General features: G+C 34.8%; 1 protein-coding gene across 5 annotated transcripts in view; it reads left to right on the top strand.

Annotated features, from left to right (window-relative positions):
* Positions 1-17,467, top strand: part of LOC120532665 (solute carrier organic anion transporter family member 3A1-like) — a 410,803-nt gene that overhangs the window by 326,269 nt on the left and 67,067 nt on the right. For 4 of the 5 annotated variants that reach the window (XM_039758919.1, XM_039758916.1, XM_039758918.1 and 1 more), the window contains 2 exons: positions 954-1,129; positions 13,115-13,179. In XM_039758919.1, the coding sequence (XP_039614853.1) occupies positions 954-1,129; positions 13,115-13,179 (241 nt within the window). The remainder of the gene's footprint in view (positions 1-953; positions 1,130-13,114; positions 13,180-17,467) is intronic. The other variant, XM_039758920.1, reaches the window with a different exon arrangement.

Genomic DNA, 17,467 nt, shown 5'->3' on the forward strand with positions numbered 1-17,467 from the left:
AAGAGGAAAAGAGGAAGGCCTAAGAGAAGGTTTATGGATGTAGTGAGAGAGGACATGCAGGTGATGGGTGTAACAGAACAAGATGCAGAGGACAGAAAGATATGGAAGAAGATGATCCGCTGTGCCAATTCCTAACGGGAGCAGCCGAAAGAAGAAGAAGATTATCAGAGTTGTAGGTTAATTATGATAACATTATAACTTATGCATTGTACAAAAAATAAATTTAGCATTAAACTATTCAAGCACTAGACGTACGTTAAAATGAAAAAGGAGTGGAAAGTCATATTATATGAGGATAAAAGCAAATTCACGTTTGTGCAGAAATGTATTAGCTTTTATTGAGTTGCAATTAACAGGAATGTATGAGATTTATTTAAACAAGGATTAAAATATTTAGAGGCTAATATTGACCATTGGTGTATAATTAGTTTAGACTTAAACAATCTAAGTGATGTCACAGGACCAGGCATGAGAACACTGATATTTTCTCATTATGAAGTGACACCTAGATAAGAATGACTGAAAAAAGAATACCAGTTTGTTCACTTGTTGATAAAAATAAGAAAGAAATACTTTTTGGGAACAGAAAATAGATATAATAGGCTTATCAACCCCAAAAAGCATTGTAGAGCTCAGAACTCAGAGTTAGTCATATAAACAAACTTTAGAAAATCTATTTATAAATGTTGAAATAGTGATACAATATATTTAATAAAGTTAATAAAAAGTTTGAATGTGTTTTCTCTCAAATTCCAGTTTTTTTCTATGTCCCTATCTTTTTTCTTATTATGTTACAGTAATGTCAAAGAAAAATCCATGTGGCCTAAATTTAAGTTCTAATATTGGTCATTGCAAGACTTAATATAAACTATTTAAACCATTTGTTTTTACCTGTGTGGTGCACCTGTATCTACTGTCAGCTAATTTTAATTTTTGTTACCATTTCCTTTCAGAATTTTACTTCCTGTGCTTGCATAAACACTGGCAGCCCAATAGGTGCAGCTGCAGTTCCAGGACAATGTCCAAGCTCTGGTTGCCAAGGGACGTTTCATGTTTTTTTTGCTGTTTTCTGCACAGGATGTTTCATTGGAGCCATGGGTCACACTCCAACAGTTGTTATTCTCATACGGTATGAATCTGTAAAACTATGAATTACATACTTATTTATTTAAAGATATAAGACTTTCAGTCTTTTTGTTTATTTAATTTGTATTTCTGTACTTCACAATGAGTTTGCTTTCTCTCTCTCTTTTATGTCAACATTACATGGAAAAAGTTTCTTTGAGGATTATATGTGCATGAGACCTACCTGTATCTTAAGCAATCTTAAACGTTCATCTCTTGATATAAACGGCCAATCAAATTCATCAAACAAGAAGGCCCAATAACTTAATAATTTGCTTTGCCTCATACTATTAAAATACATCTATCCTTCCATGTGTCCACGTGGAAACTGCTGATGTTTGGGCTCCTTGGCACAATACTTCACCTCTTTTCATGGTAGATGCAGGACCACAATATAAGATGCAAACAATACTGAACTTACACAGGGTGGGGTCCGTTTAGAGTGTCTCGAACAGTGGAATGGACATGGTCCTGAATAGACACATAGGAGATCTACCTATGATCTACTGTGCATGTTTTACATTTTTATATCTCACAGGTATTGAAAGCAGGTACTGTACCTAGGTGGCTAGGTATAGCTAATGCTTCTGAGTACTTCTATATTTTCTCTATTCCAAATGTTTCATTTGCGTTACTGAATCAAAAAGCAAATTAATTAATTAAAGGGCAAACTCAGTTCTGGGACACACTCTGGATCCAATGAAGGGAGCAGCAAAGGACAGAATTAAAACAAAACTGAGTACCGTTATGAAAAATGCTTCACATCCTGTATCTGACACACTAACACTAAGGACTTTCAGTCAACAAATTATTCAGCAGAAGTGTTATTCAGCATGAAACGCTACTGGGGCTCCTTTATACCAACAGCAATATGCCTGCATAATGCCTCACTGTGACTGTGACAGCCAAGTCAGTAGTTTTTATTCTTTTTAAATGTCCTTGCTTTATTGTAACTCTGATGTGTGTTCAGACCAAAGTGTGAGTGTGTATTTATATATTTATTTACTTATCTACCTTTTTATATATTTACTCATTTAACGATCTTCTGTAAAATGCAAAATTTCCCCCAGGGGACAAATAAAGTTCAATCTGTCTATTAAAACTAGGACTACAATACTTTATAGCAGTGACTTGCATTAACTTAGCATTTTGACCAGTACTGATTTGATGCAAGTCTTGATTTGTTAAATTTGTCATTTGGGAGTATTCACTCAGTGATTATTACTAATCTTTTTATATTGTATATTTATATTAATATTGTATTTGTAGAAGCTTCTGCTCTTTTGCCAATAAAGTAAAGTAAAGCAAAGTAAAATGCATACATATTGTGAGCATAATTATCCTTTCTACTTTCTTTTTTTTTTTTTTTTTTTTTTTATTTATTAATTTTATTACAATCAATACATAGCAATCAAGTTTTTAAAAAAAAAAGAATTATGCTAAGAACAGATCGATCCCCACCCTTGAGAGAGAGAGCAAGCCAAATGGTGTAAAATTTAAGGCTTGTAAAAATACCTAAATCAACAAATTCTCTGTGCTTTATAAACTCATTTCAAAATATTACTGATTAGATCCTGCCATGTTTTGAAGAAAGTCTGCACAGATCCTCTAACTGAGTATTTGATTTTTCCAATTTTAAATAATATAACACATCAGTTTCCCACTGACTTAAAGAGGAGAGTTTGGGTTCTTCCAGTTTATCAGAATAAGTCTGCGTGCCAACAGTGTAGTGAATGCAATCACAATTTGTTTGTCTTTCTCCACTTTAAGACCCTCTGGAAGAACCCCAAACACAGCTGTTAATGGGTTAGGAGGGATTGTGAGTCCAAGACTGTCTGAGAGGTAATTAAAAATTTTTGTCCAGAATAATGTTAATTTGGTGCAGGCCCAGAACATGTGACCCAGCGAGGCTGGGGCTTGGTTGCAACGTTCGCAGGTTGGATCATGCCCTGGAAACATTTTGGAGAGTTTTAGTCGAGACAGATGTGCTCGATATATAATTTTGAGTTGTATAATTGTATGCTTTGCATATGGAGCTTGAGTGAATTCTCTGCATTGCTACTTTCCACTCCTTTTCTGATATATTAATTGAGAGGTCATTTTCCCAGTGTCCTCTTGGATCTTTGAAAGGAAGGGATTGTAAAAGGATTTTATATATTGTAGAGATGGAGTCTAACTCCTTGAAATTGAGCAATAATTTTTCCAGCGTGGATGAGGGTGCAAGATGAGGAAAATCTGGAAGGTTCTGTTTAACAAAGTTCCTGATTTGAAGATAGTGAAAGAAATTTGTAGCTGGAATGTTAAATTTGGAATGTAATTGTTCATAGGATGCAAAGACGTTGTCTATATAAAGATCTCTAAGCAAGTTAATTCCAAATTTTTCCAGATATTAAAACTGCATATGTTTGTGAGGGTTGAAAGAGGTGGTTCTTTTGCAGGGTGCCACAGAAAGAAGCTTCTCCGTCTTAAAATGCTTTCTACATTGGTTCCAGATTCTAAGTGAGTGGAGCACAATTGGGTTATTAGTGTATTGCCGATAGCGTGTGTTTATTGGAGCACAAAGCAAGGAATACAAAGAAGTACTGCAGGATTTTACTTCTATTGCGGTCCATGCCTGTGTATGTTCTTCTATTTGTGTCCAGGTTCTTATCGACTGTATATTTCCGCCCAGTAATAAAACTGGAAGTTAGGTAGAGCCATGCCACCTTCTGCCTTTTGTCTTTGTAGGGTCGCTCTTTTGATGCGTGGATGTTTAGAATTCCAAATAAATGAGGTTATTGTTGAATCTAATTGCTTAAAGAACGATTTATTAATGTATATTGGTATGTTTTGAAATAAAAAGGAGCTTAGGAAGAATATTCATCTTAACAGTGTTAATTCTTCCAGCTAGTGTGAGATGAAGGGTTGACCATCTATGCAAGTCTTGTTTAATTTTTTCCATGCAGACACGAAATTTTGTTGATAAAGAGCTTTATGTTTACTTGTGATGTTTACCCCGAGGTATTTAAACTGTTCTGCAATGATAAAAGGAAGGGTGTCTAATCTAATATTATATGCTTGCGAATTCACGGAAAGAGTACACTTTTATTCAGATTAATTCTGAGACCAGAGAGCTTTTGAAATTCTGTGAGTGCTGCTAAGACTGCAGGCACAGAATTTTCTGGGTCCGATATATACAGTACCATGTCATCTGCATATAATGAGATTTTCTGTTCCAGTCCTTCTCTGCTAATCCCCTTTATCTGATCAGTATTTCGACAATGTATTGCCAGTGGTTCAATGGCAATTGCAAACAGCAGTGGTGACAAAGGGCATCCTTGTCTTGTGCCACGTTCTAGTTTAAAGTAGTCTGAGCAAATGTTATTGATGCAAACTGAAGCTTCTGGGTTAGTATACAGTAATTTAATCCATGCACAAATGTTGGGCCAAACCCAAACTTCTCCAAAATAGTAAAAGGTATTTCCATTCAATCATGTCGAATGCTTTTCTGCATCCAATGATAATAATATTTCTGGGGTGTTTGATTTAGTTGGTGAGTATATTACATTAAACAGGCGTCGAAGATTTGAAGATAAGTGTCGGCCCCTAATAAATCCAGTTTGGTCTTGTGATATTACTGAGGGAGCACTTTCTCCATCCTTCTAGCTATGATTTTAGAGAGTATTTTAACGTCGTTATTCAGAAGTGAAATTGGTCTGTATGATGCACATTGTAATAAGTCCTTATTTTGTTTTGGAAAGACAGTGATTAGTGCTTGGCGAAAGGTTTGTGGAAGAGATTGGTTATCTCTGGCTTCTGTAAATGTTGCTAATAGGAGGGAGCTAGCTGAGCGGAGAATTTCTTGTAAAACTCTGCAGGGTAGCCGTCAGGGCCTGCTGCTTTTCCACCTTGGAGTGACTTTATAGCATCCAGTAATTCTGATAATGACAGAGGTTTATCGAGTCCTCCACACTAAAAGCGTCAATTTGTGGTATCTGTAATTTATCCAGAAATGCATTAGATTGTATATTGTCTTCTTTAAACTCAGTAGTATATAGGGATTTATAGTAGTCTCTAAAAGTGTACATTATATTTTTGTGTTCGATGATTTTATCTCCATTCGTGTTAGTAATTACGAGATTGCGTTGTACATCTTGCTTGTGAATTTGTTGCGCTAAAAGCTTATTAGCTTTCTCTCCATGTTCATAATAATGATGTCTGGATTTGTAAATTAGTTGTTCGGTTTCTTTAGTTGTCAAGAGGTTTAATTCTGAATGTAGAGCCTGCCTCCTCTTATGTAGAGTCTCGCTTGGTAGTCTGGCATGTTCTTCATCTATTTTAGTAATTTACTTTTTATCTCTGCTACTTTCTTCGCTCGGATTTATTTCTGTGGGAAAGATATGAGATAATCTGTCCTCTTAAGAAGGCCTTAAGAGTTTCCCAGAGTATTCCTGCAGAGATCTCAGGGGATGTATTTGTCTCTAGAAAGAATTCAATTTGTTTGGATATAAATTCAGTACAATTCTCGTCAGCTAATAGAAGCGGATTGAGGCCATCTGCGGGGTGAGTGTATGGGGCTTAGTAATTTCAGCTCCAAGATCATCGGAGCATGGTCTGAAATAACAATAGCATCGTATTTACAAGATTTAATCTTAGGCAAGAAGTTATTATCTATAAAGAAGTAATCAATCCTTGAGTAGCAATGATGTACTGGTGAGTAGAAAGAATATGTTCTTGAATTTGGGTTTAAAACCTCCAGGGATCTGATAAGTTGTGATCAGTTATAAACTTTGTAATTATCTTTGCGGTGTTAGTTGCGTTCCCCTGTGGAGGAAGTCTTATCTAAAAGTGGATTTAAAACACAATTAAAGTCCCCAGCCATTATAAGTTTATGAGTGTTCAGATTGGGAATGGATGCAAATAAATTTTGTATAAATTCCTTATCATCAACATTAGGTGCATAAACATTTATCAAAATCATTTTACAGTTAGATAAGTCTCCCATGACCATCACATATCTCCCTTCAGGATCCAATACTACATCTGATGCTACAAATGGTACTGTTCTATGTATGAGAATTCCCACCCCTCTAGTTTTCTTTGTAAAACTAGAATGGAACATTTGGCCAGTCCAGTCTTTTGCAGCGGAACTGATCCTTACTTAGTAAGTGGGTTTCCTGTAAAAATACTATTTTAGCATTTAGACCTGTTAGGTGAGAAAGTACTTTCTTTCTCTTTAATTCGTGATTCAGGCCTTTAACATTCCAGCTTACGAGTTAACTGTCCCATCATGGAGACACTGATTCTGAGTTTTTGGTGTCATTTATAGTCTTAACTGGAAGTGAAATAGTTTAGGTCTTAATTTCCTATTCCCCAAGAGTTGTTGCCATGCAGCTTATTATTACGTTGATAGTTATAATTATAAAGATTGAGATGATAGATTAGATATAGATCAAGCCTGCTCTCTTTCTCTTCCCCTTAACCCCCACCCTCCCTTTTTGCCTCCCCAGGTGAGGCTAAAACCCACTTCATGCAGTCCCAGTCCTCTGACATACCCAGAGACAGAGCACGTCCAAAGCACATCAAGCCCCCATGCAGTGGCGCTTTAAGGTTAAAAGATAGAGATATCTGTTACCAATATAGTCTTTAAAGAGGAAAAAGAAAGAAAAGAAAAGAATTTTGCACTTAATATATATATATATATATATATACACATATATATACATATATATATATATATATATATATATACATATATACATACATATATACACATACATACATACACATACACATACATATAATCTTCATCAATTTTAGTGCATTAAGATGATATCCCCAGATAATAAACCCAGGTGATGGTGTTAAAGATGTGTCCAAAACAAGCATAACAAGTCTTAATGCAGTAATAGCAATAACAGCAAACCAAGGGTATGATATTGAACAGTCTCATTTAGGGTACACATGAAATAATTAGAAAAGAAAAAAGAGGAGGAAAACGTAATTAAGCACAATAAAACATAAACATTTAGCACTAGTAATACTAAGTAATAATAAGTAATAAGTAAGTAATAATAATAATAATAAGTAATAATAAGAATATGAGAATATATGCTGATAAAAACCCGTATTTTAAAACAAATAGATCAGACAGTAGATTATTAATCCTAGCTTTATCATTTACCGCCATGACTCACAATTATGTATCAGAATAGTCCGGGATCAGCTTTCTTAACTCATTTTCTGCCTCCTCCTTGCTAGCGAAAACATAGAAATGACCCTGCCATTCCACTTTCAGTTTTGCCGGATACAGGAGGCCGTATTTGACATTGGCTTGCCGTAGCCGCTGTTTAATATTATAGAAGGCTGCGCGTTTAATAGCTGTTGCTGGAGAGAAGTCAGGGAAGACGCGAATGTGGCAATCTTCATATATAATATCTTCCTTTTTTCCTGAGGAGTTCCATCACCTCTAACTTAAATGATAATCGTTCAAAACGAACTATAAAAGATCTTGGTCGGGTCTGACGGTGTTTGATCGCGTCTGTGATAAGCGCTGCTATCTCAGATTCTGCTTTAAAGTCGCCCCTGATTATTTTAGAAAAAAGTTCAGTTGCGAATTTCACGGGTTTAAACTTTCTCGATTCTCCGGCAGGCCTTCAATTCTGACATTATACCTTCTACTGCCATCTTCTAAAGCAGCCAGTCTGTCTCCAAGTTTTTCTCCGAGTTTTTTACATTCCGAACTGGCATTTACTGCTCTTTCCTCGGCACTGGCAGCTAGATGTTCGGCTATTTCGATCCGATTCGTGAATGTCTCACTAAGATGCTCCAATTGATCAGCAAGCGTGCTCAGTTTAGCCGAGTTTTTCTCAATGCGCTCTTCAATTTTGCCCAGCACCTGTCGAAGTTCAAGTTGGACCTCTTGACGCAGCCTTTCATTTGCCTGTTGGCAAATTTCAAAGGAGAAGAAAACCGTTTATATTAAAAAAAGAGGAGAACATGATGTCTATATGCTAGGAACTATTGAAGTCCTTGAAACAGGCATTCAAATGTGTCACTGACAGATATTGTTCTAGGAATACAAAGCACATGCTGTTCCATTGATTGGAGTCTTTTAATTGTAGTATTGATTGGTGCTATAAGTGGCTTTTTCCAAGAATGCTTTGTTATTGTAGATTATCTTTAAAGCATACCATTGCCTACAGTTTCATTTCCAAAAATATGTACTGTAGTTACAAAAATATACAGTACACATATTGAAAATTTAAACTAACAACTTTACACCAAAGAATTACAAAAGATGATATTTTTCTGTAAAAAAAATAAAGTATACTTAAATTCAGTTATGCCCTGGGGTGGGCTGGCCCCCTGCCTAGGGTTTGTTTCCTGACTTGCGCCCTGTGTTGGCTGGTGGGATTGGCTCCAGCAGACCCCATGAACCTGTAGTTAGGATATAGTGGGTTGGATAATGGATGGATGGATGGATAAAGTCAGTTAACCAAAGTCGATTTTATATAGTGTAATAGAATATACCACCACACACAACTACATGTACTGTATATATTGCAAACAAGGTGTTTATATTTTCAGAGGGGCAGCATTTATTTAGTTTAAACCAACCCAATTCCTGTTCAAAATAATAAAAGGGTTGTAAGAAGCATTTAGATAAGATTTTTTTAGATACAACTGCTAATTTTATTTTTTTAATTTTAAATGAGATGGACTACCATTGGTATCAGCTCTGTGTGCATTTTGGAGTTTGTGCTTTCACAGACATTTTATTGGCACAGATGCAAAGTTTCATGATGAAACAAATATTAATTGTCTAGCATCTTGAAAGAATGGAGAGATATTTTTCATATTGGGTCAACATACGTCATATACCATTTTGAACTACAGCTGAAAGAGTAGCAGTATTAAGTTGAACAGTTCAATAATAAAAAATGACTGATGCATAGCATTGCTAATCTAGTGGCACTTGGCAAAAAAAAAGTTTACATTATAAGGATACTCTTTTTTGCTTCATAAACTTGGTGCAACACTGCTCCTGCTTCCCTTTTTTGGGAAAAATAAAAAGAATGTAAATAGTAATAATCTAATCTAATAATATAAAAAAATTGCAATTAAATGTTTTTTTGCTAATGACTAGGTGCAGAATACTGTTTAAAATTGTTTAGTAGAAACTAATACCATATGAGAAAGCAAAACAATAAGAAAGTAGCAGAATAATATACAGAACTAACATTTTCTCATCTAATTCTGTTATACTATTATCCAGATGTGAAAAAGGTGAAGAAGTATTAAATTCATCTTTGGATGGCCATCTACTTTTCTACCCACACAGATACTCACATCCAAAAGATTGCAGAAACAGAATAACAATTTCCATAATGTGAACTTCTGGGAATCAAGAAATAGTACAGATTTGTATGAAAGTCAATCTATACATTACTTTTAAAGAGTGGAAGCTTATAAGTTGAAGCTTTTTTCTGCAGAATTGCGTGCAAAGCAAAAAAAAGACCCTGGATAGGGCACCAGTCCATTCAGAGACTGACTAGTTCACAAAGATGGAAAATTAAATAGTAACTTGATATCCTCGTACACAGTACATAAAAGCGTAAAAGCTGGAAGGGTTTTGTGGTGACTCTATCATAGAACATAGAGTTGTTTATTCTAACATTTAGATTGATCCACATATACTTCCTTAATTCAGCAGTTGTCCTCCTATCATTGCCCTCCCTGTCTGGGAAGGAGACAAAGTCCAAAGGTCCATTGCATTCTTTAATGTTAATTAATATGCCAAAAGCAGAAGCAAAGTAAATGAGTATGACGATCATGCCATACAACCTAGAAATGTAGCAGCTGTCACAGATAGTGCTGACCGAATGACCAAATGCGCAATGATGCTCAGGTGGTACTTAGCTCTTGCAGTTACCCTGGTGTAGCCCAGATGTCTCACAGCAGATAGATCTCTTGGTGACTGTGTACTACCTGAAGTTGTTGCTTATTGTTTCACCATATAAAGCTGGTCTATAAAGTTTTTCAGTTCCAGAAAGGGTACAATGGTCTCCTTTTATGAAATCAATTTAAGCTGTTTGGGTCAAAACCATGCTTCTAACATTTAAATGTCATCATTTGATTTGAATATTTTGCAGTGTCACTCATGATAGCCAGTCTGGTCTAATGTAAATGGAAGATTGCTCTTGCTGGGAGCAAATCAGATGGTTTTTCCTGAGTTGCTCCAAATAAAGAAGACTTTCACCTACACATGAAAGACATCAGGGTGTTCAAATGAGAGCAAAAGCTCTGTAAAAAGTTATAACTTTCTGAGGTAAATGGGCAGATGAAAGCTTAGACAACCTTCTGTATCTCACTTCAATGAGCTCCCAAGTTAACATTAGCGATTATATAAGGTGATTGATAAGATGACTACTTTGACTTCTTCTTCTCTTTCATAAGTCAATAACCTACTTATAATTCTGTAAGAATACCCTACAGTCCCTTTAGTGGAGACTGCCCAGTTGCTCTGAGTTAAAATTGTCATTCACTTTTAATATCTCCTCACTCACTGACATCCCTATGCCAGTTCTCTAGGTTTTACCGCAGAAGAATCACTCTGTTGTGTTCTTAATCCAAAACAAAGGTGGACAAATTTATGAAAATGTTATCCTGGACATAAGATTTCTCAGATAACCACTCCACAACTTGCTACAGGATAATTACCCTATAAACTCCTTTTTGGCAGGCTAATGTCAATAACATTAATTTTCCATTTAGTCACTTTATAATGACTGCTTTCTATGCTATACTGAAATTTCTGACAGAATAAAAATTAAATTCTATGCTCACAAAGAGGATTAATGCATATCCAGTGTTCATCAACATAGGGGAAGTTGTCCTGGCTCCACCAAAACAAAGCAGAACAACTAGTAACATTAAATCACATGAGAATTCAGCAATAAAATGCTCAGAGAAACATGCATAAATCAATGAATACTATTTATATAAACTTGTTAGTTTAAAATGAACCTTTTGTAGAAAAGAATTGGATAAAAGGGATTTTTTTGTGATTTCAATATACTATACACTACATACACAGCATACTTTCTCATAACTGTGGTAAGGTAGCTTGAATTCTAAGTCTGTGCCTGTGTCAGATGTATTCAGGTACTCTAGTGTCCACCAAAATCCCAAAGGAACTGTTAATTAAATAACTGGCACCTCTAAATTAAAGTGGTATGAGTCTGTGTATGCTGGAGTGTACTGTGAGGAAGAACAGTGTTCTCTTACTGTGCTTTTGTCTGAATAGCCCAGGATAGGCTGTGGTCCCTGAAATCTCATAATTGACTGAGGTGGTCCATAAAATGAAAAAGTGGCCAGGCAAATGCATAGAAAGGCGAACTTATACTCGAGGTATATGGACGTTTAAAACATTAACACATTATATTTGAAAAGTAAAACGTTCTTAGTACAATAAAATATTTTAATGTACACCATACATTCTGTCTGGTAATGTACAATTATTATCCCAAAACATGTCTGTCAGTAATTTCTTTTATATATTTAAAAATAGTAGTGAATATCATAGAGACAAAACAACATTTATGTTAGATACCTGAAAGAAAGAAGTAAATATATATAGTACACAGGTAGATTCTGTCTTGTACCTGAATCTGCTAGGATTGGCGCTAGCCAATCAGGTTCAGTAATAGATTTACAGATTACAGATACGTTTTTCTATTCTTATCACATATCATTTTCTGTTGTCATGTCCTAGAGAGGCTCACTTTGAAAAAGACTGATTTAATCATATCAGACTATCCTATCTCCAACAAAAGTCTATACTTCTTTTTATTAAAAATTCCATGTCAGCTGACAAATACAAACCTAATAGTATGGTACGGTTTGCCATAGTCCTCTTTAGAGTTGGTAGTGCCCAGTAGTCCTATTTGGAGAGGCGGATATTTCCAAGGGACATTAATTCAATTTAGTTCAATTTATTCTTGAAGTCCCAGAGACATTTGAAAGTAAAATACAATTAAATAAAAAAAAATGACACAAAATTCAATATATACATAAACAATATAAAAACATGAGCCTACATGTTGACATTAATATAATTTTAAAGCTCTTACAATCATTCATATTTTTATAGTTCCTAACAGTTACAATGTATGTAATGCAGTTATAAGCTAGATAATTGCATTGGAATTATATGTGAAAAAATGGCATAGTAGAGTAACTTCAGGAAACCTTCATACAAAGTCAATTAAGGTAAAGTTTCTTTAATATTTTTTTATTTTTTATTTTTGTGACAAAGTGACACAAAATGCCTGTAACAGCTTCACCCTCCTGGTTTACATTGGTTGTATATTAACCTATGCATAAGAAATACAGTATTTAGCTGTTTTTGCACTTTTGATTTTCTGGCTACATTATTTCAATTATAAATGTGTATAATTAAGGTACAACTATGTATTATTTGGTGGATATTATCTACAGTCAAAGCATATTTAAAAACAATTCAATAGTGTTTACTTAAAACAGACTTTCATAATAGAAATTTGCAAATGTTGGCATTAAAAATGGATAGAGTAGAATGCAGATCCTTTCGCATTTTAGAGAATTTGAAAAGCAGGATTCACAAAGTCCTTAAGTACTTATCACTTTACACAGCCTGAAAATGTACACAATTACATAGGCCATTAGATATTTTGTTGTGCACAGTACATACTTGGAGCTGGACAAAATGCATTGACAGAGCATTTGCAATAAAATCAGCTATATTTTATAAGAAATCTGATACAGATGATTAAATAAATAAAGTTAAAGTGTCCTCTGAGTAGAATTAGTTACGTGGAGAAGGTACCAAGATGCAGTGAAGGAAAGGATAGTATTGTATAGTATGTTTGTTAATATTGGCAAATACTGTATGATTTATTCATTCTAAAATGCCATTGTGTTGCATTCCTAATATTTTACCTAAACTAAAGTTTCTTTCTGTGTACAGGGCTGTCAATCCCATTTTTAAATCATACGCACTTGGAATTCAGTTCCTATTACTCAGAGTGCTCGGTAAGTTTGTTGCTAATTTATTTTAGTTCACCCATTTAATTAAAGAATTGCAGAATTAATAAAATCGCAATGTTCTTGACAAAACTGTGTTCACTTATAAATTGTAGACTTGCTGACCTTCACTGTAGCTGGCATGGTGGTGTTAGCCACAACTATGGGGTAATACATTCACTTTGTACGTTCTGCTATTGCACATGATGTTTTTCTCTTGATTCACTGTTTTTTTTCCACATCACAAAATTATATGTATTGGATGAACTGGTAAGTCTAAATTTCACATGGTAGATGTATGTTTGTGTGCATGCAACTTCATGGGCAACAGGTTGATGATCTTCTAGGATGGTTTTGAAATGTAATATGCTTTAATCTATGAAATTTATTAATTCAAAATATATTCATTTGATTTTGAAAATGTATTACAATTTTTTTCATGAAGTCTTTATTGAAAATACAAAAAAATCAACATCTTAAAGAAGAAAAAGCTTTTTTTTCTCTTTTTTATATCTTTGACATTATTCGAAGAAAATAACATTCCATACGATAAAGTCTAAATTATACAACAAAGAAAATAACATTACATACAATCAAGTTAAACTTAACAAACCAGATTTCAGCCCCACCCGAGAGAAAGAGAGGAGAGCCAACAGCATGAGCGAATCTTTAAAAACAACAAACAAACGAGTATGTCCTTTTCCCCAACATGAATGACTATTCTAAAATGGTATTAATTAGATCTTGCAATATTTAAAAAAAAATTTTGAACAGATTCTCTAAGGAATTAGGTTTTTTTCCAATTTATAGAAAATAATTTACCCACTGACTTATAACCGGTGGGCTGGGATTCTTCCAGATGAGCAAGATTAGTCTACATGCCAGTAGGGCAGTAAAGGTAATTACGATCAATTTGTCCTTCTCTCCATTAAGCCTAATTGGGAGTACACCAAACACAGCTGTTAATGGGTTACCAAGAGGCATTTGAAGGTTTTTGTCCAGAATGATGTTAATTTGGAGCGTGCTCAAAACGTTCACAGGTTGAATCTTGCCCTGGAAACATTTTGGACAATTTTAAATGAAATAAATGTGACTGATTAAAGACTTAAGAGTGAAAGATGAAACGCTTTGTGTATATTAAGCTAGAGTTTATGCTATGCATGGCTGCCTTCAACTCATTTTCTGAGATGTCAAGAGAAAGATCCTTTCCCCACTGTACCCTGGGATCTTTGAAAGGAAGGTACTTTAAAATATTTTTTTATATTGTTAAGATGCTGTCTGAGTCTTCAAGACTGATCAGTATTTCTTCTGGGATAGAAATGGATGGGAGGTGGGGAAAATGTTCCTTTTAGCAAAGTTTCTGATTTGAAAGTGGTGGAAAAAATGAGGTTGATGGAAAGTTAAATTTTGAAGCATAATTAAGATGCAAAGACAATACAATTCTCTAAGCATTTTAATCCTAGACGTATTTTTTCAAATAATAAAATAACTACCTTGTGCTCGGCACACACCCTGCCAAGGAGGTAAAAAGATACTGTATGTGTCAGGACTCTGGCAAAGCCCAAGGTGCACCTACACACTGACTAAATCTATCATGTTTCAACAATTTTTCGATACAGGGACCGCCGTTTCTGTGGAAGTTCATCATTGAGAGTTCCAAAAGATTCAAATTAAAAGAGGAACATTTTCAGACAGTTAAAAAAATAGGTGTTAGAAGATTTTCAATGAACGGCAAAGACAGTTTTAACAGTGATTTTCCCTAAGACACATAGCCTCTGCTAGATGTCAGAAAGATGTAGTAAAGAGAGGTCTGGTAAATTGAAAAAATCTGAATAACAAGAGAAATGTTAATGGAAAAAAATAGACGCAAGAATAGTAAACACTGCAGGGTAATCTTAACATGTGCATTAAGGTGCCCGATGTGTTCAAGGTACAAAGGTGACAGCCGGGGTTGGCAGTTGGTCCACTGGCATTACGCAGGCATGTGGTAGAACATAAACAACCAATAAACTAGATTTGGATATTTAATAATTTGGACTTCTTGATACCAGGGATGTAATTAAAATGTAAACTCCACTTGGAATGATAAAGTAGGCTTCTGTTGCCACAACAGTTTTACTAATCTTTACTGCAGAACTGAACATAAAGTTGGCACTTGTTTCCAAGTACGGGATAGCATAGGTGAGAATTTATACAAAGGTTCAGATGAAAGAGAAGAAAATATTGGAACTCAACATACTTTTAAAACAGACTGAAGTGCAGAAAAGAATGAAGAAAGAAAGATTTTAGTGAGTGAAATGTTTGTGGAGCAGAGTCATCAAATGTATATCACCCACATTATGAATAGCACTACAATCCCAGGGTAGAAAAGTATTAGGATTACCTTCAATGCACAGGGCAGGGTTGTGGAGTAAAAAAACACTTTTTATATTGGACTATGCTGCAGTGCCAAATGTTACCAATTTACAGTATTTGTGGGAATGTGATGACTGCCTTTAAATATAGTTCAAATTATTGAAGTGTGTTGCATTACTAGTGCTGAATAAACATTTATAGTTGCAAATAAACTTTAGTTTGACGCAACTCCAGCTGTGACACCTCACAAATATACTGGCTGAACATAAGCTTCACTATATAATCATAACGATGTGTCATTAAAAAAAAAACCTCACTAACATCTCAGATTTACATACAAACAATTCAGGAGCATTTTAAGCAGAATGAAAGACCCTAGGTACCATATAATGAAATGTCACGGTTTAATTAAATGTCAGAAATGTGTCACAACAGACCAAAAACAGACAATTATGTCATGTAATGAGGAGACAGACTGTCCTGGAAATAAAGAAAGAATGCCGCTTCTCAACTCACAGCCTTAATTTGAGCAGAATTCACCTGCTAATGAAGTGTATCTTAAATGAAAAGAGTGTTCTGTGTTTGAAAGCTTGTTTTTAAAACATAACATGACATTCGTAAACACGTTTGATCCAGGTCAGGATCGTGGAGTTTCAAGATATTCAATACAATATTCATTCCAGCTTAGAAGACATTACTATTTAATAAGGATGAAAAATGTTTTTAGCCTTATTAAATATACATTTTCATAAAAAAGACAAGATCCAGTATAAAAGGTTTACATGAATATTCACACCAGTTCCTCTCTTATATGACACAATGCCGTACTGCTGCTACTGACCCCTCACACTCTAAAAGTTGAATATTAGTAATTTTTAATATTTTTACTTGTCATTAGAGGTTTGAAACATTTCTCAAGCTGAAACATTTAGGCAGAACTTTCAACAACTCATTAGTTTCAATTTTTAAAATTATAATGTCTAAGAGACTAGAAATCACTTCTAATTTTGCCACTAATTGCAGCATTCTACATAGTCACTAACAGCCATTTTCACCGCTAACTAGTGAGTAATGTATTCAGATTGCATTCATTTAATGTAAGTTAAGTGCAGTATTTTAAGTGGTACATATGGAAAAAGCAGATTATTTTGCTAGAGAGTGAACATACTGTGTAAGTGGCATATTTTAGTGTACAGAATGGGAGGCTAATGAAATATATAAGAAAAGAGAATTGGTGTGTGCAGTCATTGCCTGCCTTTTTTTACAGTGTATGTACACTAAAAGCTCACACTTTCACTTGCATGTCATCATTTGCACATCTCCTTATAATTGCACTATTCTATAACTGTTGATAATGTATGCTGTTTATGCTATTTGTTGGAGATGTTGTGTGGTGTTCTCTACCAAGTTACCAAGTTAAATTCCTTTACATTAAGTCCTGTCAAATAAAAGTGATTCTGATCTTATCTTGTCTGATCAACTCAAAGTGTCAGCAAAATGACATAGTGGTTAAGAACTTGACAGACACTAAAAGAAATTCAGTCTGTCAGACACATATATAGGTAGTATTGTAACTAACTAAGCTCTTCTGCCACAAAGTTCAAAGAAACTTGGGTTCCAAACCTGTTCCTTGTGTACGTTAGTGTAATTTGTCTATCATCCCTGCATTTAAATAAGCTACTCCTGTTCCGCATCCTAAAGTTAAGCATATTAAGACACTTGGTGAATCTAAATTGGCTCAGTGTAACTTGACGGGGTCAGTTCATGACCAGTGTACCATCCAAGGTTTGTTCCTGCCTTGTAGTTGACGCTGCTGTTTCAGAATTGGACTCTCATTTCCCTGTAATGGAGTGAATGGTATATATGGAAGGAAGACTGTCATTAGTTATAATCAATAATGAAGCTTTCTTGGCAGATCAGCATGCAATGTAACAGTGAGCTT

Source organism: Polypterus senegalus, chromosome 7 (genome assembly GCF_016835505.1).
Source record: "Polypterus senegalus isolate Bchr_013 chromosome 7, ASM1683550v1, whole genome shotgun sequence".
Classification (NCBI taxonomy): Eukaryota; Metazoa; Chordata; class Cladistia; order Polypteriformes; family Polypteridae; genus Polypterus; species Polypterus senegalus.